Here is a 24,319-nt window from a genome sequence, read left to right as displayed (position 1 = left end):
CCCCTTTTTGCATTAAGTAGTTCTGGGCATGTCACATGAAGACAAAGCATTTACACCCCGGCTACTGTGAGGACATGATGGTGCATGATGCATTCTGCATGTGCTGCTGATAAACAGGAGGCCCTGCTGATGTGAATAGGGTCAAAGCTTTGTGCTGACCCTGAGGTTCTGGGACTTAAGCAGCATAGGTCGTGTGAATTGTCAGTACTCATCAACACAGTCATTGGGAATGCGATTGTTCCATCACAACAACATGCCAACATTTCATGACAGAGTTCATGACTGGCCGCACCATTAGTGGTGTGCTCGTTAGACCTCAGCAGGGCTAAGCCTTACATCATTACTGAACTGAACCAGTCGTTACTGGTGTTCAAAAGAACACAGAGCAACAAGTTTTTTTTTATTTAAATAGACTTGAATGGATCTTACCACACCCTCAATTCACCTCTTGGTTTATTTTTGTCTCCTTCCAGAGTTGCATGACTTGGAGCCATGTTAGACATTATGAAATCCCCAGCCAAAATACATACAGTCATGGCCCCTTTATAATGACCCTAGGCTTCTCGCTGTGTATATTTGGATTACGATCAAACAAAACATTATAACTTTAACTTCCTAACCAAAAACAACTTGAGACCTTTGTTATCCAGAAATCTCAAGGTTTGAGTATTTTGTCATCCTCCCTTTGAAACAAGAGGGGAGAGGCTGTGTTATCACATGGCAGTTATTGGTCACTGGATTTATGCATAAAGCTCACAGCAAGGTTTTATAACAGAAGTTTTATTTCATGGCACAAGCACATGCTCAACTGGTTAAATCACTACATTACATTTGTTTTTATGTTTACACATAATCACATGACTTTATTGCCGATGATATGGCTGACACCAATAAGCTTTAAAAATGAATCAAAAATGCAGGAAACCAAAAAGAAAAACATCCCCGATTTGTGTAAGAGTTACATCATTGGTGGCAACGCTTGTAATTCTCAAACAAAATATTACGGCTAATTGCACTTTTGTTAGCACATGACAGATCTCTGTTTAAAGTGCAAGCATTTAATTGCTCATTTACAACATATACAGTGGTTATGGAAATGTTATTGACATGGCAAAAGCTGGATTTATTTTTATAAAGAAACAACAGTTTCATTACATAATCAAATTCTGCTGTTATGAAAAAGGAAAGCTTAAATTTTTTGTTCAGTTTAATCAGCACATTCCTTGTTACAAAATTTATGGAAAAGAAACAGGAAGTATGAGGCCGGAATGATAATCAAGCAGATTCCCGAACAAAGTGGTTGGTGACAGGATGGAGTCGATCGGCAAATGATGACATGACTGATATTTAAGGTTTACAAACCTTTATCTGTAACCTGACTGCTATAAGAAGCTCAAATTATATCACGGACTGAATTAAATGCCAAAAAGGTAGAGCCAAACCTTGACTGGCTAAAAGAGAAGACATAATTCAAGGATTATTAAAAGACAAACACCCTAGGATGCATCTGAACAGCCACGGTAAAGGCTGATTATTTAGCTATATGACAAATACAACCACTGGCAAAAAAATAAACTCAGCTCTCTTGATGGATGCTTGATGAGTTATTTTACTTTGCAAAACCCAAACAAAATAACCAAAGGTTGAGGTCAATTAGCCATTTTGTACCCGCAGTTTGTCCTTCCTACGTCCATGTTGCAACTGTAAGCAAAGTATTTCATACCCATGTACTTAAACCATGCCATATCATTTTATTTTTCATTAAATAATTTCCTTATATAGTGCTTAACACTGTCTCTCCTAGACATAGCTACTGGCTAAGCCTCTATTGTGACTAACTGTATTTGCTCTCTTTCATACTCTAGACTTGAAAACTGGCTCAGAGTCCATCTGCTTAGCTGTCTTTCTGTTCTAGATGAAGCCTCTAAATGAGCTATAATCATTAATGTTTCACTTTTTTCTCCAATAGAAAGTACTCATAGATCAGTGCTTCTGTGTTCTTTTTGTGTCTCTGCTCTGTTCTCTCAAACCCCCAGTCGGTCGTGGCAGATGGCCGCTCACACTGAGCCTGGTTCTGCTGGAGATTTTTTCCTGTTAAAAGGGAGTTTTTCCTCTCCACTGTCGCTACATGCATGCTCAGTATGAGGGATTGCTGCAAAGTCAATGCCAGTGACTGTCCACTGTCTCTACATGCTCATCCGGGAGGAGTGACTGCTGCAAGTCACTGACTTGATGCAATCTGCTGGATTTCCTTAGATAGAAACAATTTTAACCAATTTGAATAAATAACTGAATCTGACTGCACTGTTTGATAGTTAGGATTAATTGGAATGTTTGTACCTGACTTGAAATCGGTATGATTCGAATGAACTAACTTTGTAAAGTGCCTTTAGATGACATGTGTTGTGCATTGGTGCTATATAAATAAAACTGAATTGAATAAAACTGAATTAAGTTTAGAGATAAATGTTCAATTAAGATGGTCAATTTCACAGGCCTTTTAATTATGTAAAAACTAGGTATACATTTATAGGTGGTCGACTAAATTTGTTCCAAGTTCTTCTGAATTCCTCACGAAAGGTATCCAGTTCACTGGTGTCACCTGAGTCAGTGTTTTTCTCCTGCCACCCAAAAAAGCACTATCGCTGTGACCTGTCTGCTGTCTACTCAGAAAAAAAAGAAGAAAAGAAGGAATAAAGTGATTTTTCACAGGCAAATCAATGCAGGTTTGTTTTCTTGTGGTTCCCAAATGTCACTGTTATTATTTTTCTTCGGCTCCTGAGCTGACTCAGTTGTCTTTTGTGCACTATTCTTTGACTCAGGGTTGTTATCAACGAGATTCAGTTAAAAAAAAAAAATAATTGCAGCAGTTTCCCGTGAGTCTGCTAACTCCAGTAAGTGAGCAGATTTAACAAAATCATCAAGGTCTGCAGTGTTTCCGATGAGTCAGCTGTCTTTCAGTGAGTCCACTAATGCTGCCTGTGTATCTAGCAGCAGCCAGCAAGAGGACTTGTATAAACTGGGCTAAAATGAGAGCTCCGACTCCTGATTCAGTAAAACATTTGAATCATAAACCCAGGGGATTCAAGAACAGACCAGCTCTAATTACACTTTTCATTTAGGTTCGGATCAACTGAGCTTTGGGTCAGTTGACTGGTAGATATTGGATTCACAAAACCATATTTCCTGACAGACTGAGAGTATAGAAAATTACTTTAAATTGTCAGTTGTCAAAGTAGATACAAAATCTCCTGTTAGCAGGTCTGAATGGACACAGAGTAGTAAGCAGGAAAGTTGTTTGCCCCCCCCCCCAAATGAAACATAGAAAGATTACAGCCTAAAGAAAAGTAGCAAATTCCCAGCCTTGCATAATATGGGGCACACATTTTACACATTTTTCTTATTCCATCGATCCAAAGTAGGTTTGTTGATGATAAAATCAAGATTTCTCAAGATGATAATGCATTCTGATACCGAACAAAGAGCATTTTAACATCACTTCCAGAAAGGCAGATCAGCTTAATGACTTGGCCAGAAGTAGTCTGGATTTCAATCCAACTAAACATTTATGGTGGAAATTGGAAAAACAAAATGGTTCTTGAAACAGCTCCATCTTCATTTTATAGATTTTGTTATTTTCCTCAAGACTAAATGATTACATTTTTTTAAGACATGATCTGAAAAAAGATATAAACCATTGTTGCAACAGTGTAAGCAAATTTCTGAGGTGTGTTTAACAAACAATGAATGTCCAGCTAGAACCAGAACCACCATTATTGGACATGTTATTGCACACAAACAAGCAATTTGACTTGGGTTCCACTTTGCTCTCAGTGAAGACACTGGTGAAAGTAACCACAGAATAGTGGTAGCTGCTAAATAAACCAGCTTTGGGCTGGTTTTTTTGTATTTTTTAGCCAGCAGAGTAGAAAAACTGAACAAGCATCATCTAAGAATGATCTGATATTTTCTGCATGAGGTTGTAGTTAGGTGATTTGTAATTAATTGACATTGATAAATGCCTCCCTAAAATAATACCATCTTCAAATTGTTATTAGAATTGAAATGTATGGCAACATGCTTAGAAAGATATCAGGGAACCCTGTAAAGACTGATTGAGCCCTCAAACCAAATCAACATCCAGTGATTGTTTCTAAATGAGTTCCTTCAGGAACAAAATATTTGAGGCCAAAACTTCTTGATAGCAAAGGTGCATTCCATAAACGACCTTGTGGGAAAATCCTTGTTCTTCTTAGTGATTTTAACTCAACCTGTGAGCTTTTTTCTGCTGTTTCCTGACTTTTGTTTTTGACACATTGCAGTTTGAGACTTTAAGGTCGGCTAAACCACAACATGCAGTGGTACTGAAAGGCTTGTTGTAGGTCCATTTCTTGTCCTGCTGAATCAAATATTGTTGCTTTAAGGCTGGTAAATACTGAGAATCATCTAACTGGTTGGCTATTGGCAGGCCTACTGAGACATTAATTACCTGTGCTCACTCCTCAACAAAGTTGACCTGATATGTGACCTGATTGCCATTGTCCCATGCATACAAAAGCTTATCTTTGGGGTTGTAGTCGATCTGGGTGGTGAAGGAATACTCATTGGTAAAGGGCAAGCGTGGGATTGCCTCAGTATTTGTGTGGGTATCATAGGCAAAGTTCACCTCACCCTCTTTCTGGTTGTACACATCAACAGCGTACAGGACACCACAGATGATGAAGCAGTTTCCATACGAGTTCCGCTTGAGGCCTGTTCGATAGGTTGTTTCCTTTTTCAGGGACAGGTCTCCGGGATCTAGTTTACTGATCACAATCAACTCTTGCTGGTTGTAGTCATAGTCCAGAGATGGGTAGATCACCCACAAGCCACTTTCATCCACTGCAAAGTCAATATCTGAGTGGCCCCTCCACTTCATGGGGGCGATGTCCTCATAAACAACATCGTGCAGTAGTGTCCAGGCTGCCACATAACGCATCCTCAGGTCATATTTAATGATGTTCTTTGTGAATGCCCTGTTGTAGTAGAATGCTCCATTGTAAACCACGTGACCTGTGCCAATCCAGTTGTAGGGCAGTTTGTAAAGGTTACTCCAACGCCCTAGGACAAACAAGGGACAAAATTAACTTTTGCACATTTATTACAGCCCATTGGTGAATGCTCAATTCTCATTTCGCCAATGAACACATTCTGCTCCAAACATTGTATCTCTGATGCAATCTGCCAGCATGATAGCTAATAACGCAATATTTAAGTTATCTCTGGTGACTGGCATACTGCAATTCAAGAAAAACCGAGCTGTACTCAGGACTTTTCAAAGAATATTTATCATCCTCTCTTTTGTCATCTTCCCAGCCCCAGGTACGCTCCATCCCATATCATAATTAATCTCCTGGGACTGCAGGACCTGTGCTCAACTATGAACACTTGATCCAAAAGTAATGTGCCAACAAAAACACACTGTTTCAGTCAAAGATCTGCACATGCCCATTTATGTGAAATTTTATCTCCAAACAAGTGGGAATAATGACCTTAAATAACAGATTTTAATCCTAACCATATCCAAACTACTCTAAGGCTCATTCAATGTCTGCAGTTTCACCATTAACCTTAGTAGCTTATTGAAAAAGGTGGATTCTGCCTCTGGTTCTGTCTCTGGGCATAAATGGTCTCTACAGGTAAGTTACTGACATTGCCCAACAACTTAACACATTTGTGTTAAATTTAGGTAGAAGACAGAAGATAGTTTATGTTAATAGAGTTGTTTTTTATCCAAGCTAGCTCACATAGATGGAGCTTTCAAATTCAAACATCCATCTTTTTCTGTAGGGAGTTGCATCTGCCAAAAAAAAAAAAACTGACTGCGTGAATATGCTCCCTCTGTTTGGCTGAGGCTCAACAAATCAGGCCGATTTAGGGTGCATCAATGTATGAAGCCACAATATAATTCTTCAATATATATAAGAATTGTTGCAACATGTTAATACCTAAATCATAAAAAAGTGTGATTTGCAAAACATAATGTGTGTATATTCAAGTGACCAGTACTTGATCTATAATGTAGACTGAAAATAGCAACAGAAAAGATATGTTCTACACCTTCAGATTTTAATGAGTCTGGTCTAAAACATGTAATGCAATAAACCAGACAGTTTGGTCAGTTGTTCATCACTAGAAAGGAAAAAAATACCCAATGTAACACTGCAGGACAAGATATATATTTTCCTTTACTTACACTGAGTTGCAAACATGAAGCTTTCCTTTCTAAGCTTTGTTTTCACAGGACCAGACTGTATGCACACAGGCTTAGTGTAACAGTGATCGTGTTTGTTTAGGATTTCCCCCCTGAACTAACACACTTTGTACTATAGGTGTCATTTTTTAATCACATCCTATTTCCTATTCTAACCCTCCAATCTCAGGAAGTCCAATGTAGATAAACTGAAGCCTGTGAAGAACAAAAACAACATGCAGCAGAACGCCCCTGTTCTTAACCCCACTCACTCTCTAGCCCCACCCCTGAGGCCAACCATCTCTCTTAATCCCATTCTGCTGGATTTAGTTCAAAAGGAAAGGCCAAAGCATGCCGATAAACAGCAGGAATCACTGTTATTCACAGAGATTCCTAGTCATCCGCACACAACTGTGAGCCTACCACACCACAGGATGCCAGACATGTAAGTGCATTTAGTAAACTCATTGTCCAAAGATATATAGATCAACTTTTAAGTCCAGCATGTTCAGATCTTCTTCATGCTCCCGAAAAGTGTAATCCAATTCTCCAATTCATTTGGACATTGAAAGGCTTGACTTTCCCTCCCAAATGATCAGTTTAAAAGTATCTGATTGATGTTGCAGGCAATGCAGGTATATGTTTAAACAAGGTGATAAGAAAGATAATTTAAAAAGGATGTGTCTGTTTGAAATCCATCTTACCAATTTTCTCACATTTAAAAAGTCACATTTCTGTCCAATAAAATATGTTCAACATGTTGCATATTGGTGTTGCTGCAGGGGCAGACAGAACTTGTATTAAATCAAACAGAAAGTCAGAATCTGTACAGTTTGACTTCACCACACCTCTGAAATATTGGATGGAATAGATGGATGGATACAATGCTGTTGAAGAAGCGTTTTCACTCTTACAGATGTCTTGATTTTGCCTTTCTGTCAGATTTAAATGTTTCAGATCATCAAACAGACCTTAGTATTAGACAAAGATAACCTGAGTAATTGCAAAATGCTGTTTTCAAATGATGACTTTACTTAATACAGAAAAAAAAACCACAAAAAAAAAACCTGACTGTATGTGAAAATAGAATCTCCCTCTTGCTAAATCATGAATTAACTTTGGTAAACCACATGTTTTGGACAGCTGAGTTTAATTGTCCTGGTCATGCAGGACACAGGTTTGACCATTTAGAATTAGGTCTTCCAGTACAAAGCTTGAAGCCTAAACACAAGGATGAACTACATTTTGTAGAGGAATGTTCTCAAAAGATCCGAATGATGCAGACCTTGTTTGAAGTTATCCAGGTTACGGAACTCCACAAGGTTGTTACCATAGTAGTAATTAGTCACGTAGATCTTTGAGTCCTTAGCCAAAGGATCCTTCATCCAGGCCCCCTCATTGCGCCCATAACTGTGTTGTTTCTCTGGTTGCTCAATGGATGCCAGAGTCCCTTCACAGTTGAGGATCTTCCCTAGAAGTAACAAGCAGAAAACACAATCTGCATGTCTGGAAAGAATGACTCACATGAACATGAGCTTAAATTTATTCCATGCTTCTACATGTCTTTGCAGCCCAAAACTGCATGCTATTCTACTGCTCAATTGGCCAGGCTCACTGTAGTGCCAGCATGCAGCAAATACTGATCTTCCTCACAACACGTACCTGCTCTGTGTAGACTGGGACGGCTATTGTTGTTGGAGTTGTCTAGTACCAGAACAATAGTAGGAGCTGGTCTTTCAGACAGTGGTGTACTTTGGGTGGTGGTAGTAATGAGCTCAGAGGTGGGGGAAGTTGTGGTGCTGGTGGTTGTGGTGGTAACAGTGGTAGTAGTTGTAGCAGTGGGAGCTGTGGTGGCATCGAAGGGATCAGCTACAGTTGCCTCAACAGGTTCTAGGATGGTTTCAGTCCCTGCATCCTCAGGGTCGTTTTCTGTAAGATGATGGACTGGGAGTGTTTTCACAGAGTGGCCTGAGTCGAGGGAGCAGAAAATAAGGGGAATCAGAACAAGGGAAACAATAATTGGGACAAAGAGTCCTAAGGACGACTGCCATCAGAAGGAAGAAACAGGTGTTTTTTTTAAGCTTCGAATCTTTATTAGCCATCATTACAAAAGATGCAATTATGAGCAAAGCATCAGGGTCATCATGGGCACATAGGTTATTGCTTCATTATTAAAAATAGGTGAACCTAAAAAATATTTACATTTGTGGGTGCATTTGTAAGCGTATCCATTACCTCTTAGTTTCCAAGTGTGCAGCAGTAAAGTTTCATCACAGAAACAGACAGGATTCCATACTTCTTAGTAAGGTGACCAAAATGTATGATTGGAGCCAAGAATGAGTGATTAAGGGGTGATATGGGATTCTGCCAAAAACTTTGGCCTTTCGTCTGTTTTCTCTTCACCATAACACACCAATTCAGCATCAACATCACTACAGACACTGCCCTAATAATCTACTGACCTTTTGCTCCAACTCGTGAACAACTCCTGAAGATACTAAAGTTCCTCTACTTGGGTTAGGGATTCATTCCCAACCTGTAGGTGGCCATCCATATCTGTCTTGTTCAGAACCAAGGCCTCAGACTCGGAGGTGCTCATCTGTCTATATCTCCTGTGTTGAAATCTGAAGCCACACCAAACTGAAGACCCTCTCCATATTGTGGCTGTTCCTAGAACCAATCTGTCTTACAGTTGTGCATGTACTGATGAGTCTTAGTAAGGGAGCCTAAAGAGGAACAGTTAGCAGCAGTGAGGTGCATTACATTACCGGGCACCTTTACCATGCAATAGATGGCTCATGCTGAAGCATGTTGAGACAGAACAGGTGATGGTGACTTCAGCAATGGTTTGTTTTGTCAGAAGAGTTCCTACTTCTTGATCAGCTACAGTTGCCTCAACAGGTTCTAGGATGGTTTCAGTCCCTGCATCCTCAGGGTCATTTTCTGTAAGATGATGGACTGGGAGTGTTTTCACAGAGTGGCCTGAGTCACTGCTCCCTGCTCCCTCGACTCAGGCCACTCTGTGAAAACACTCCCAGTCCATAATCTTACAGAAAACGACCCTGAGGATGCAGGGACTGAAACCATCCTAGAACCTGTTGAGGCAACTGTAGCTGATGATCCAAGATGGTGCCGCAGATGGTCGCCTCGGCGTGTTGGTGCGCATTGTTTTGTTTTGTGCTTTAAAACGGTCTTCTGTGATGGTACCCGGAGCTCTCTCACCAGAGAAGAACTCATGAACATCAGGGCTACTACACCAGAGGAGTTATTTCCAACTTTTCTGCCTACTGCTCTGGAATTTTTGGACAATCTGGTCAAAGGTGCGCTCACCTTTGTTCACGCGGTGAAACGCCGGAAGAGAGGGAAACGGGCTGGGGTGCTGGTACGTCTTCGCCAGCGTGGACTACGAACACCGTTACCTGGAATATTTCTCTCTAACGTGCGCTCACTTCCCAACAAAGTTGACGAACTACAACTGCTGTTGGGGAAAAACAGGGACTTTTATTCATCGGCAGTTTTGTGCTTCACGGAGACGTGGCTGTGTGGATTAATACCGGACTCTGCGCTGCAGCTGGCAGGATTCCAGCTCTACAGAGCGGACAGAGACACGGAACTCTCCGGCAAAGCAAAAGGTGGAGGAATCTGTTTTTACCTCAACAGTGGTTGGTGCAACGACGTGACAGTGATTCAGCAGCACTGTTCTCCAGACCTGGAAGCCTTCATCATAAACTGTAAGCCTTTCTATTCCCCCCGTGAGTTCGCTTCGTTCATCCTGGTCGGTGTTTACATCCCGCCGCAAGCTAACGTGCAGGTCGCACAGCGCATGCTCGCCGACCAGATACTGAGTGTGGAGCGGACCAACCCGGACTCCTTAGTTATCGTCGCTGGTGACTTTAACAAAGGTAATCTCACCCACGAACTTCCCAAATATAGACAGTTTATAAAATGTCCGACCAGAGAGGACAACATTCTGGATCACTGTTACACCACCATCAGAGACGCTTATCACGCCGTCCCACGTGCTGCACTGGGCCAATCCGACCACATCATGGTCCACCCGATTCCTGCATACAGGCAGAAACTAAAGCTCTGCAAACCTGTTGTGAGGACGACAAGGAAGTGGAGCAGTGAGGCTGTGGAGAATCTCCAGGCGTGTTTAGGCTGTACAGACTGGGATGTGTTCAGGACTACTACCAACAGTCTGGACGAGAACACAGAGGCTGTGACTTCCTACATCAGCTTCTGTGAGGACAGCTGTGTACCATCATGCACCAGGGTGAGTTACAACAACGACAAACCCTGGTTCACAGCTAAACTCAGAAGGTTAAGACTGGATAAGGAAGAGGCCTTCAGGAGTGGGGACAAAGATATATACAGAGAGGCAAAGTACAAGTTTGGCAAGGCAGTGAAAGAGGCCAAACGACTGTACTCTGAGAAGCTCCAAAACCAGTTCTCAGCCAACGACTCTGCGTCTGTCTGGAAAGGGCTCAAGCAAATCACCAACTACAAGCCGAAAGCCCCCCACTCCATCAACGACCGACGCCTCGCCAACGACCTGAACGAGTTCTACTGCCACTTTGAAAGACAAAGGGACAGTCCTGCAACCATCCCCCACGACGCCCCCCAACAGTTGCAGCCACAATCCACCACCCCCATCTCTCCAACCTCAAGAGGGGCCTTGGCACCTCCAACCCCCACCCTGAAGTTCCCCCCCACCAGCCCCCTACCCACGCCGAGGACGGCTCTTTCCATCCAGGAGAGGGATGTCAACAAACTCTTCAGGAGACAGAACCCCCGGGAAGCTGCTGGTCCGGATTCTGTCTCACCAGCCAGCCTGAAGCACTGCGCTGATCAGCTGTCTCCAGTCTTCACAGACATTTTTAACACCTCACTGGAGACATGTCATGTGCCTGCCTGCTTCAAGTCCTCCACCATCGTCCCTGTTCCCAAGAAGCCAAGGACCACAGGGCTTAATGACTTCAGACCCGTCGCCCTGACCTCTGTGGTGATGAAGTCCTTTGAGCGCCTTGTGCTCTCACACCTAAAAGACATCACCGACCCCCTCCTGGACCCCCTGCAGTTTGCCTACAGAGCCAACAGGTCTGTAGACGATGCAGTCAACCTAGCCCTTCACTTCATCCTCCGGCACCTGGACTCCACAGGAACCTATGCCAGGATCCTGTTTGTGGATTTCAGCTCTGCCTTCAACACCATCGTCCCAGTTCTGCTACAGGAGAAGTTCTCCCAGCTGAGTGTGCCCGACTCCACCTGCAGGTGGATCACTGACTTCCTGTCTGACAGGAAGCAGCGCGTGAGGCTGGGGAAGCACGTCTCTGACTCCCTGACCATCAGCACCGTTCCCCCCAAGGCTGTGTTCTCTCTCCTCTGCTCTTCTCCCTGTACACCAACAGCTGCACCTCCAGTCACCAGTCTGTCAAGCTTCTGAAGTTTGCGGACGACACCACCATGATCGGACTCATCTCTGATGGTGACGAGTCCGCGTACAGATGGGAGGTAGACCATCTGTTGGACTGGTGCAGCCAGAACAACCTTGAGCTCAACGCTCTAAAGACAGTGGAGATGGTTGTGGACTTCAGGCAGAACCCAGCCCCACCTGCCCCCATCACCCTCTGTGACTCCACAATTGACACTGTGGAATCTTTCCGCTTCCTGGGAACCATCATCTCCCAGGATCTCAAGTGGGAGCCAAACATCAGCTCCCTCATCAAGAAAGCCCAGCAGAGGATGTTCTTCCTGCGGCAGCTGAAAAAATTCAACCTGCCAAAGACTATGATGGTGCACTTCTACACAGCCATCATTGAGTCCATCCTCACCTCCTCCATCACCATCTGGTACGCCGCTGCTACAGCAGCGTACTTGCACAATGATCACCTGCACTGTTGTATTGCTCTTGCATCTTATACTGCTCTATACTTACTGTCACTCACTTAAAACTGTGCACATATATTTATATTATATTGTAGATATGTTTATACTGTTTAATTTGTATTGTATTGCACCGACTACGCCAAAACAAATTCCTTGTATGTCCAAAAACGTACTTGGCAATAAAGCTTTTCTGATTCTGATTCTGATTGATAGAACCGGTTCAAAGGATTGCTGGACGTTGTGCCACGGGTTTTTCAGTTTAATAGAAAATAAATCCTAAAGCTTTCCCCACAGGACAACAGGGGAAAAGATCTTAGGTCGTCTTCAAGTTAGGGAAACCTATGAAGACCAATTGGCAATTACCCATTACTTTTGGTAAGCCTGAATGGGTACTGGCCAAAAGAATAGAATGGTAAATATAAGTTATGTAAAATGAGCTTCTTCCATGAGGTGGCATTCAAGTTTGCCCAGACCAGCTCTTGGATGCAGCGAAGGAGAAGGACTTCTAGGATTTGTGAGTAGGCTGTTTCCCCCATGACCCAGTGTTAGATTTCTAATTTCTTAATATTGACTTTACAGAAGAAATGTCAGAATTTCTGTGTTTGCTATTTGTTTAGGATGGATTTTATGGTTATTCAATATATCATTCAATCTATTAAAATATATCTACTGAAAGGTTTTAAAAAAGAAATTGTGCTGCAAAAAGGTAGCCTGGTCAAAAATGGGGCTCATGGAAGCATAAAAAAGAATAATAGCAGTATGCTTGAATATTTGACAGTGATGGAGACAAGAATAAGTCACATGGAAAAACATTTTTGGAAAACCTCATGAAGGTTAAAGAAAATGATGAGAGCCATTCCAAAAGTTGGAATACAAATTTACAGTAGTGAAGCAGAAAACAGTGCAAATAAGTGCAGTAAATATAATGAAACATCTAAAATATTGTAACTGAACTCCAGAAGACTATGAGTTATATGTTATATATTTGTTATATATATGTAAAATGTTAGAATATATATTTTTTAAATAATACCTATAGAGCACAGGCTATGGTTCTCAATTGGAAAAGGGTGGTGTTCAGGTTGGAGGGGAGTTTCTGCCTCAAGTGAAGGAGAATGGAGAAGGAGATCAGCAGATGGTGCGGCAGCCACAGTAATGAGGACGCTGTGCTCGTCCGTTGCTGTGAAGAGATTTACCGGTCTGTCTTTGTTCCTACCCTCATCTATGGGCATGAACTTTGGGTCATGAACATAAGAACGAGAGCCCAGAAAATGCGGAAGACGATGACTACGATGAGTACCTATGGAGCTTTCTTTCTTTTGTTCTGTATTTCACCTGAGCAGCATGTGTTTCAAACCAAGGTGATAATCTGTTTAATGGAGTGGCTGATCAATTTCGCTGCAAATATTGTGTTTTTTTAAAACTTAAGGTGGACAAACGATTTTAGATATGTACCAACCATTTATACAAAAGATTTTGATGTTTTTCCGCAACAAACATTCGGAAATGTTTATATTTATGTAAAACATACAATATCTCAAACAACACAATGGTCAGTAGACAATTAGAAAGATGAATCCCAATTAGCAATGACAAAAGAAAAATGAATCCCTGATTGTTTAGAAATTAGCCAACAAAGAAGAGGAATAGAGCAGACAGATAAGAACCAACTGGAGCTGTAAATGAAGAATTATATACATGAAACATTACCAGCATTAAAATGTATTTCTTGCCAAGCAAAAAGTAGTTAATGTACAGTATGGCTGCCATATAGCTCATGATAGCTCAGGTCATTTTAAGCACTTAAGGATCTTTAAAATGAGACCCCCAGGTTTTTTTTACTGAGCACACAAAAAACTACAAGATTTATCTGAAAACAAGACAACTATAAGAGAGGAAAAGAAGTAAAATAGAACTACCAAAAGCCTTTGATTGTCTAAATGTTGACTGGGGTTTGCTATCGGTTTTACTTCTTCTTTTACATGTTGGCCTTAATGGTTGACTCAGGTTTCAGTTACCATGTCCCCTGATACAATATCAACAATATGTGCATCAAAGAAAGCCTTCCTCTGGTTCTGCAACAGTTGCATTCCAGGCTGCCTGACAGATGTGTGGGGACATTATAGCAGAATATCTTCCTGACAAGCATGCTGAGACCACATGGACCTGATGACAGCTGGAATAAGCCATCTTTGGGAAATGTTTTGACAATGAAGTGTTCTCGGTTTCAGAAGGTTTTCTGTTGAGGTTTAAATTGTTTCAGAGATTAGAGGCAGCCGCGCAGCAATATGCATGTGAATACAAGGATCTAACACACACACACAGCAGAAATAAATGTTTCACGGGTCTAGCTAAACTTGATCTTTTTAAACAGTATTGAGGTCTAAAGGCCACAGATTGATTTTGATATTTTAAAGACTCTTTAATAAAGCTTGATATTGTAATGAAGCACTGTAAGCATTTATAACGGAGTCATTTTTGCATGATTTATACCAAATATCTAGCATTCTAGTTGCACAATTACTTTTAATGATTATTGATAGCACAATTAGATTTTTTATTTATTACAAACATATTAAAAATTAAAGGATAAATGCAATGATATTCTCTCTGAAACCACATGATGATGGGTTAGGCTGATTTCTGTAATGAGTCATAATAGGTTTTGCTTCATTCTTTTTGGTTTGGATAAAATGAATAAACTTCTGTTAGAACTGCATGATATCAGGACAACATACAATTATTGTTAATATTGTGATAATGGTATTAATTGTGCTCATGCCATACATTTCTGCGATTTAACATATTGTGTGGCTCTACCACCTATGTTTCCTACTTAGTTTTCCCAGTGTAAGGTTTAGTCTTCCTTTGTCTTTAATGTTCTTGTAACAAAGCCTTTAAATAATTTGTCAAACCTTGGAAGACTCTTTACTAGGTTTAAATCTTAAATCTACAGGTTTAAATTTGTTAATGTACACACTGTTAGAATCCACTGTCATTTTGGAACTAGCGTAAACACTCAAAAACTATTATGCTACACTATATTGCCAGATGTATTGGGTCCCGCCACCAAATCAATAAATTCCAGTGCAATTCAATTACTTTCATGGCTGCAGGTATGGAGAAACTTGACTAATCTGCACAGAGATCTGACCTCAACCTTCTTCAACACCTTTGGGGTGAATTTGAGGAGGCTGCAGTTCTGGTTTTCACATCTAACAATAAACTCACTCCTACTGTTATGATTTGGGGTTGTTTGGTTTCTGCTTTTTTCTTATATGTTTCTCACAGTATTTGAATCATGCTTCTGTTTATTATTTTCCTGGTCATGCTTTAGTTTTTGTCTGCTAGTTCATGTTTTGTCAAGTTTGGTTTTTGGATCTGGTTTTTCTAGTTTCTGTTAGTTTGTATTCAAGAGTCTGTTTTGCTCCAGCCACGTTTTGTTCTGTCTGTCAATTATCTTTATTCGGTTCATCTGCTCCAAGCTAATCTGTCTCTTTGTTCCACCTGGTTCACACTCCATATATACACACCTGTTCAGTTATTTATCACGGAAACATTTTCAGATTATGCTCATGTCTTGTTGTTAGGATCATGCCATGCCTGTCTTGCCTGCCCGTTTATTGTTTTGTTGCCTCTTCTTGTGAGAGAGTTTTTGTCAATTAAAGCTTTTTCACCTACTGTCGTGCTGCCTGTTCGTCTGCATTCTGAGGTCCTCCATTTTGCAAGTCATAACACCTACACCTTGTGGAAGATGTTTACAGAATATTTAATGTTTCTTTTGCTGGCAACAGTGGGTCCATCAACAACCTGGAAAAATAAGTTACCGAAGTTCATGTAAAAGTAGACAGACATACTTTTGGCTATATAGTGCGTTATAAATGCAAACTGCTTACAATTCTAAGCAAATCCCACCCCCCTTTGCAGATTACTCAGATGATGAATAATTTGCCTTGTATGTTGAAGAAGATTCATTAAAAAAGCTACAGAATTTGAATGGTATAAAATAGTGTGGACATGTTTGTTTTTCTGTAATTATTTGATGTATCATTGCTTATTTTGGGTTCAATAAATAGCTGCAGTCAGGCAAAATGGCAAGTGCTCCTTGTTGACAGACATTAAGAACAGAAGACAGTATTTGGTGAAGAATTGAGTTTTATAGAACAAAGATTATATTTGGCTTGTGGACACTTAAGGTCTAAATTGTTTTGCTCCTGCTCATTTCCAGAGAACACTGCATGATTCAGTATACAGGCTTTGCAATTTTCATATGTAGTTCTGGTTTTGATAATGGAGAAAATATTTCCTTAACAACCTTTTTTCTGTATAAAGTTAGAAAAATGGTAACTAAAACCTAACATATAATGATCAGTACTATGACAGGCAAGGAATAAAAATGAGAGTAAAATATTAGAGGGAGATTAAATCTAATGTTGAAAGGCAGAACAAGTTAGAAAACTGACCAATGAGGCTTTATCCTTTTGAGCACTTAGAACTGAATGACAGCTAGGTGATTCTGGAGGGCAAAAAAAAGTCGACACTTGAAGGAGAAAAGGGGACATATAGGAACGATTTCTAAAATGTGAAGACTACAGTGGTAAGCTACAATGTAGCTTACCACTGTTAGTGGATGAATGGATGGATGACTGATTGTAGTGTGAGGTGCTTCAGGGTCCTCAGACTTGATAAAGCGCTATACAAGGGTAGTCCAATTTACCATTTTACATATGATGAAAGGCTGGAACTGTATCTGCCTTTTCTGTGTGATTTAAGGGTCACTGCATCCTGTTTGCAGCAAGGGGAGCAAGTGCAGCGATTTGACAAGAATGGTTGGGCTCTGTCGGATTCACATACATAGTAGAACATAGCCTCTGACAGCACTGTGCATGTACCCTGTGAAAACACAGCAGTGTTTTCCTAATCATGAACCTAATCATCCCTCTACAGACCTAAAGAGGAGAGGGGGGTTCAGGCAAGGTTTTCTCTACAATAGGGAGGGTCCCTTTATTTCACTGTGAGGAGGAAAACTGAGAACATCATGAACATGGCAGCACTGCATTCAGATAGCCCTTTGTTAGTTCCAACTATATGGTTGATAAAAAAATGTTTTGATTACTGATATGCTTCAGTATTGGAAAATGAGCAAAACAATGACAGCTTTATCTGACATTCATTTAAAGAACTATTCTAAGAACACTTTACTGTCTCTTATTGGTAGAAACCCAGGAAATATGGACCCTGGTGCTTTGCCTGTTGCCTCTGATTCTGTGTCATGTGGGCTCAGAGACTAATATAGGTCATTTTCTACACCCATAGTGTATCAGGACCAGCAGAGCACACTCACTGGAAAGGAAATACATCTGATTGCAGAACTTATCGTTTCATTTGTTTCACATTGGGTAGCTCTTAATGAACCACATTTGGAGAATATGGAGGTTGTTTAGACCAAACCTAAAACTCTTACCTCCTCTTTGGTCATCTTCAGTGGTTTCAGAGGCCTTATAATAAGTGATGCTCCTCACCACACCAGGCTGGTGGCCAACCACCTTAGATTTTGAAGTAGGGTCAGGTTTAGCTGATTTCCCTGGCTTTATGGCCTCTTTTTTGGGCTTGACTGGCTTTTCTTTCGGTGCCTTGGAAGGTGGTTTGGCAACAGGGTTCTTTTTGTTTTCTACTTTTACTGGAGGTTTGGCTTTCTCATCACGAGTGTCCTGTGAAGACATTAGGAGGGATCAGGGTACGTGGAATAGAGGCTTTCTATGGAATGGTATGATCTGTGGTTCACTATCATGGTGTGGGCTAAACTCTATAAAAGCAACATGGAGTATCTTTGTTCATGATGTAGAGAACCATTATAGTTACATCTCAAAACATTTTATGAAAAAGTTGAATATTTTGTCTCATTTCAGAAAGATAAACTCATATATTATACAGCTGTTACACATAGTCAAATATTTCAAGCCTCTATTTGTTGTAATTTTGATGATTATGGCTTACAGATAATAACAACACAAAATGCAGTATCTTAATAAATTTGAATATTATATAAGATCAACAAAAACCCCTGAAAAGTCTGTTCATTTCTATGCACTTAATACTTGGTTGAGGCTCCTTTTGCATGAATTACTGCATCAGTGTGTCATGGCATGGAGGTGATCAGCCTGTGGTTCTGCTGAGGTGTAATAGAAGCTCAGGTTGCTTTGATAGCAGCATTCAGGTCATCTGCATTGGGTCTGGTGTCTCCTCCTTCTGACAATCCTACATAGATTTCTCTTTGGGCTACAGGTCAGTCTAGTTTGCTGGCCAATCAAGTAACCTTCCAACAACAAACCATGTTTCCACTGGTTTATCCCAGATGCCTCAGAGCCCAGAGACGTTGAAGCGACTTTAGAAACAGCTACCTTCAGGAATCTTTTCAAAATAATAAAGCTTCTAGTTGCATATCTGAATGAACAAAATTAGGATTAGGGTTAAATAATGCGACATGTCTGAAACAGGAAAACTGCTTGTATCTCAGTTTGTTTGAAATGTGTTAATGTGGATTGTTTGATGGCTGAATATTTAAAAATAGTTTTTTTTCCCTGTCTGGGATGCTTTAAAAAGTAGGCATGAAACACATTAATTGTTTATGTTGCCTCTAAGAATCATCACCTCCAGTAAAATTCAGTCCTCTATCAATAAAAACTATACATATCAGTTCAATGCGTTGTATCACTGCGGTCTACTTCCTGTGTTACAAAGAGCTTTAATTGTCACTGAGCTGCTTCAAACCTGGGCTTTGCTCTCAGATGAGTCTTTCTGCAGCAGCTGCAGGCTGAGGGTGGAGATCTCCTTCTTGATGCTCATCATGATGTTGGAGTAGTTTTCGTATTTTTTAAACTGGTTGGTGAGGCTCATCATGCTGTCCCGGACAAATTCATTCTCTCGTGTAAGATTTGTTTTGATGGTCTGTAAGACAGCGGTTAATCAGTGTACATAAATTGACATCTGCACCCTGTGTGAGTGGATTTTTTTTTTTACCTCTTCAAGGGTGTTCATCTGAGAGACCACCTTGTTGATGTAGGAGTGAACCTTTAGTAGATCCATACTGTAGAGGGTTCCCTCCAGGAGATCCACCATAGACTGGAGCTGGTCATTCAAGCCATAACAAAAGAAGATCTTCCATCATTTACCATCACATAAACCTGAGCCTAGCAGCTTTATGTGCCTCTGTAAACCTACACTTACTGCATATATTTATATTTATGCAGGTAAAGATAAAAACATCTCTAATGAAAACAACATTAATGAAAGAGTCAAGACCATTGTTTAGTGTAAAGTGTTTTACATAGATTTTTATTGATTGTCAGTCTATCTTAATTTAATTTCATTTGTTTTAATTCAGCCATATAGGAGAATTTTTGAGCATGAACCGCCTATATCTGCATCTCAATTGGATTTAAGCTGAGATAAGACAAGATAAGATAAGATTGACTTTATTGCTTTCACAATAGAGAAATTAAGTTGTTACAGCAGCTCTTAGTAACACACAAGTAGAGTGCAGTTCTTTTAAATCGGACTTTGTATAGGCCACTCAAACTTGGACTTGCTGGTGTGCTGCTGATCAGAAACATAAAGGACTTTCTAACGTGTCAAAAAACAGCTTTGTTATTCTCCCCCAGTCCATTGAAAAATAAAGATGTTTTTTGACAAATCTGAGATAGACCTTTGTGGGGTTGTTTTGGTCAGATGTGGTGTTGGACTTGGATATCTTGTATTGAGGCCATTTTTCCTTGTCTCTTATTATTGTTGAATCGTACACATTTACCTTAACTGAGGTAAATAAAAGCTGCAGTGCTTTAGATGTTCATTCAGGGTTCTTTTGTGACCTCCTGGTTGAGTCGTTAATGCCCTCATTATCATGATTTGTGTAGATGGAAAAGGACAATCACAGAGTAATTTTTCTTAGTCGGCCTCCTCCAGAAAGCTTCATCACTCTTCTATGTTTTCTCCATGTGTGGATAATGGCTCTCACTGTCCTTTAGCCTGCTTCATGTTGTCAGAGAGGATATATTTACATGATTTCTTGACTCTACATATCTGACAGTAGTGTGGGCTGAATGGGAGGTGTTGGGGGGCAGTTATATTTTGATATTTGTTGGGTTGGTTTGAGCAGCTTTTTTCTCATTCTACTTCCCTCAGTATATAAGGTCTCTGGTTTTCATTGTTCCCACTGGTTCCTTCAGTAATATTTTGTTAACACCCCGTTACCTACCCTGTGTGTTACCCTGGTCCAGTCCTGAGTTCCTCCACGTCTGTTGCTTGCATTTTCATTCACCTGCTTTCATCCAGTTTATGTTTTTTCACCTGCCTGAGTTCCTGACCTAGTAGGTTTTGTAAGTTTATTTTTAATTAAACCTTTTTTTTCCATCATTTCAACCCTATTCTGCATTTGGGTCCTACCTCCAAAACACAAACCATGACAATTTTACTTTCTTTCTAATTTGTAGGAATTTTTTGTTTTATTTTCATTCAGTCTTCATGACCTTTGCTTTCTTTGTTTTTTTCCCCCAGGCCTACTCTTCCTTGCTTCGTCTTCCAGCAAATACTGTTCCCTTGACCTTGGCTGCATAAGCTGTTGATAGTGATTAAAAGTGATAAAACATGCAAAACCTTCCTCTGTGTGAAGAATGCTTATTGCCCTGCATCTAAAAACATCGTAAAGACCATGATTATTTTGCTGTAGATACTTTTTTTTTTTTTTAAAGACAATATTTTCCCACCTTTGTAAAAAAAAAAAAAAAAAAAGAAAAATTAAATTTTCATACTCTCAAACTTTAAAATTTCCAACATAAACTGTTACCGCTGTTTAGTAGTTTGTTAGGTACTGTTTTTGTCTAATCTTGGTGAATTGTAGGTAGCTGGTGTGGCCTTCAGCTGTTGTAGCTCATCTAAACCAAGGTCTGACAATTGTGAAGATAGTACTCTGCATTGCTTGAATGTTATCAGTGGTAATTTGAGCTACTGTTAATTATACTTTTATCATCACAAATCAATGGGCCCATTCTCTGACCTCTGACCTTAACTAAACATTTTACTCACTCACGTGCTGCTCTCTGGATGTTTTCTGTTTTTCAATTCTTTGTAAACCTGAACGATGGTTGTGTGTGAAAATCCCAGTAGATCAGCAGTCTGTGATATACTCAGACCAGCTCATGTCACACCCACAACCATGCTATGATCACGGTCTCTGAAAGCACCTTTATTAATGAGTACAGCTGTTGCAGTAACTAAATAGAGTGATAAAGAGTATGAGGACAAGAAACAATGCATTATCAAGTCTACATGGTTGTTGTGAGAAAAACAACAAAAAGGTCATTATAATAAGAAAAGTATCATGTTCCGACTGGATCCTTGAAGCTCCACTGTCCTCACCTTTAATAACTCAGGAGCCTGTTTCTTCAGCTTCTCCATTTTCCACTCGTTTTCACAGGGGTTGAGTGAGGAAGGTGGAGCTGTGCACGAGCACTTACAGTCCGATCCAGAGCTGACCGTCTCTACTGTGTAGAAGTCCTCTGCACGCACGCTGCCGCTGCGCAGCCGCAGGCAGGCATCCTTGCTCAGAGGGCGCATGATGCATTTACAGCGGCAGTCAGAGCCCTCTGACGTCATCCTGACCGGCTCTGTCTCCCCAAAAATCTGGAAGACACATTATTATTTTTGTTAAACCATTAATAAAGTTTTTTTTTTTCATGTCCTGTCCAGCAGAGTAGCGCTCAGAATTGTTGTCTGAGAGCCAAGAAAAAGCCCAACAAATTTACTTTCACAAGTGGAGCATTACAGCTAATGTTTTAAAGCTCTGCTTGATATTAATAAAAGAAACTGTATTAGAAACTGCTTTGGGATTATTTCAGTTGTTACAGACACAGAGACAGAAAAGAAAAGGAAAAAATAAGAAGCAAGAAAGAGAGAGGTGGGGCAAAAAGGAAAAAGGGAGAGAAAGAGAAAAGAATGGAGGAGAGAAAGAAGGATGAAGAGATTAAAAGATAACACCCTGCTTGCTTCGCAGAAACACTCATATTAACAGCTTTTTCCCAAAAATGTATTTAGTGGTAAATGCAACTCAATATAGAACATTTGTCTATCTGTTAACACCTGAATCTAAACACCTGTGGATCTGAGTGTGAGCGCGCTTGTGTATACAAGGTTTCTCCATAAAAATATGCAATAGTGAGTGTGAGGAGCCACAGACCTGTCCCCCTGGACCTGGGACAGATACGGAGGAGATCTGAGCCATAGGCATCCAAAGGTCCCCCAGAGCACAGGAACCCCAGGAGAACCACTGCCGGGACTATCGCAACCCCCCAAGAGAAGAGCAGGGGAGAGTCCCAGGGGAACCACCCAGCAGCCACAGTCCAATATAAGAAGAAGAAGAAGAAGAAGAAGAGGAGAGAAGAAGAAGAAGAAGAGAGAAGAAGAAGAAGAAGAAGAAGAGGAGCCCTAGGAGCTGCAGCAACGAGTCCACAGGCCCCGCCGGCAGCTGTCTATGCTAATCCAAGAGAGAGAGGAGTCCAAGACCTAACCTGTCCCAAAAACAGGCACACAGAGTCACAATCACACATTCCCACCCTCATGCACCCAACTTAAAGACAAACAACAATGGACGTCGTACACTCATACATACTCTATACTCCCAGGTCCTGGTGCCGATACCCCATGGGGATCCAACCCCCAGGAGGTGGTCCCTTTCCCTCTGGGGTTGGCGACCAGCAGACCACCCCAGCACCAGCCCAGACTAGTGCTAGCACAGCCCCAACCATGGCGACCCCACCCGGGACCCCAACCCCCCGCCCCACCCCAGTTCCCAACAACCCCCATCCTCATCCAGAAAGGGGCCATGTACAAAAGAGGGGTCTACATGGTCCAAATGAGCCCGCCAACCAGAGCCGCCACAGGAACAGTCCCAACCCCTCAATGAATTCTGATCTCAACCCCATAAGCCCCCCACTCCCCCATGAACCCCAGCATGAATTTCCCCACATGGCCACCCCCAACCAGGACACAGATATCAAACACATGCCCCCGAACCCAAACGCCATGAATCCCCTCCCCACAGGGGCACACCCACACAGGTGAGCTCCATCCCCGAAAAGCCAGCCAAACCACACCCACATAGCGCAAGCTCCACACATAGCCCTGCTCCAGGCACCCCTCTGTATCCTGCCCCCAACCACATAGCGCACTACAAAAGCAAGGCAAGGTCCCCGGCGCAACGCCACCCCAGCCTCTGCCCACAGGTGCAAAGGGAAGACACCACTGAGTACCGCACCTACAATGGAACCCCAGACCCCACACCAAGACAAACTCACCCGACAAGAGGTCCCCGGCCAGTGGCAAGCACCTGGTGCCAACGTCCCCCACCACACCCCCCGCAACCACACAAACACATCACATCACCGCTACTGCAACGATAGCCCAGGGCAAAACATTATCCTGCTCAGTTCTACCACTGCCGCTGAGCTGCTCAAATGCCGGTGACCCCAACCACACGCTGCAGTCCCTCCATGCCACCCCCTAGTCCGCCAAGCCCACCCAACCATCCGGCCAGCACCAGCAGCCCCAGCCAGCCTGCCAGTCCATAAGACGGAAAAATGCACCAGACGGGTAACCGGGCCGGGCAGGCCAACTGCTCCAGGCCAAGCACAACCCACCAGCTACCCCAATGTAGGCACAAGACATGCACCACCGCCCCACTCATTGACCGCCAACCGCAGCTGGGGCGCCCGGCCAGGGGCCAGAGCCACAGAAGGAAGTATTGGAGGAAGGCCACCACAGCACGCCAAGGACCGGGCACCCTGCCAACCCCACACCCAAACCCCGGAGGTGCCCCAGCATGCCGGCCACCCACAGTCTCACACGTCACACCCCACCGCACCAAGCAGGCTGGCCGGCCAGCCACTTCACCAAAGCGAAGCAACATCCCAATCCACGGTGCATACTGCCTAGCCAAGACCCCCTCGCCAGAGCCTGGAAACCCCCAACCAACGGACCGTGTACCGAAGACGGGGGCCGAGATCCAAGGGAATCCAAGCGATCCCGAAAGAGCCGAAACGCCAGTCCCAGCACCAGACAACCCGCAGGACCCATACCCCAACCCCAGCCCAGATCCCGACCAGAAGGCCTGCTCCCTCTCCCTTCGACCCCAGATGACAAACAGCG

The 24,319-nt window shown here is 42.0% G+C and overlaps 1 protein-coding gene across 1 annotated transcript in view; it reads right to left on the bottom strand.

Moving 5' to 3' along the window:
* Positions 1 to 2,959: 2,959 nt before the first annotated feature.
* The window catches only part of LOC124877134 (olfactomedin-like protein 2A), a 35,146-nt gene continuing 13,786 nt past the window's right edge, over positions 2,960 to 24,319 (bottom strand). The window contains exons 2-8 of the mRNA XM_047380155.1: positions 21,536 to 21,799; positions 19,142 to 19,249; positions 18,893 to 19,069; positions 17,586 to 17,832; positions 7,895 to 8,200; positions 7,518 to 7,703; positions 2,960 to 5,100 (exon numbers count right to left, since the gene is read on the bottom strand). Of these exons, the coding sequence (XP_047236111.1) occupies positions 4,496 to 5,100; positions 7,518 to 7,703; positions 7,895 to 8,200; positions 17,586 to 17,832; positions 18,893 to 19,069; positions 19,142 to 19,249; positions 21,536 to 21,799 (1,893 nt within the window). The 3' untranslated portion in view covers positions 2,960 to 4,495. The remainder of the gene's footprint in view (positions 5,101 to 7,517; positions 7,704 to 7,894; positions 8,201 to 17,585; positions 17,833 to 18,892; positions 19,070 to 19,141; positions 19,250 to 21,535; positions 21,800 to 24,319) is intronic.

This window comes from Girardinichthys multiradiatus, chromosome 12 (genome assembly GCF_021462225.1).
Source record: "Girardinichthys multiradiatus isolate DD_20200921_A chromosome 12, DD_fGirMul_XY1, whole genome shotgun sequence".
NCBI lineage: Eukaryota > Metazoa > Chordata > Actinopteri > Cyprinodontiformes > Goodeidae > Girardinichthys > Girardinichthys multiradiatus.
This window is presented reverse-complemented; position numbering and strand designations above follow the sequence as displayed.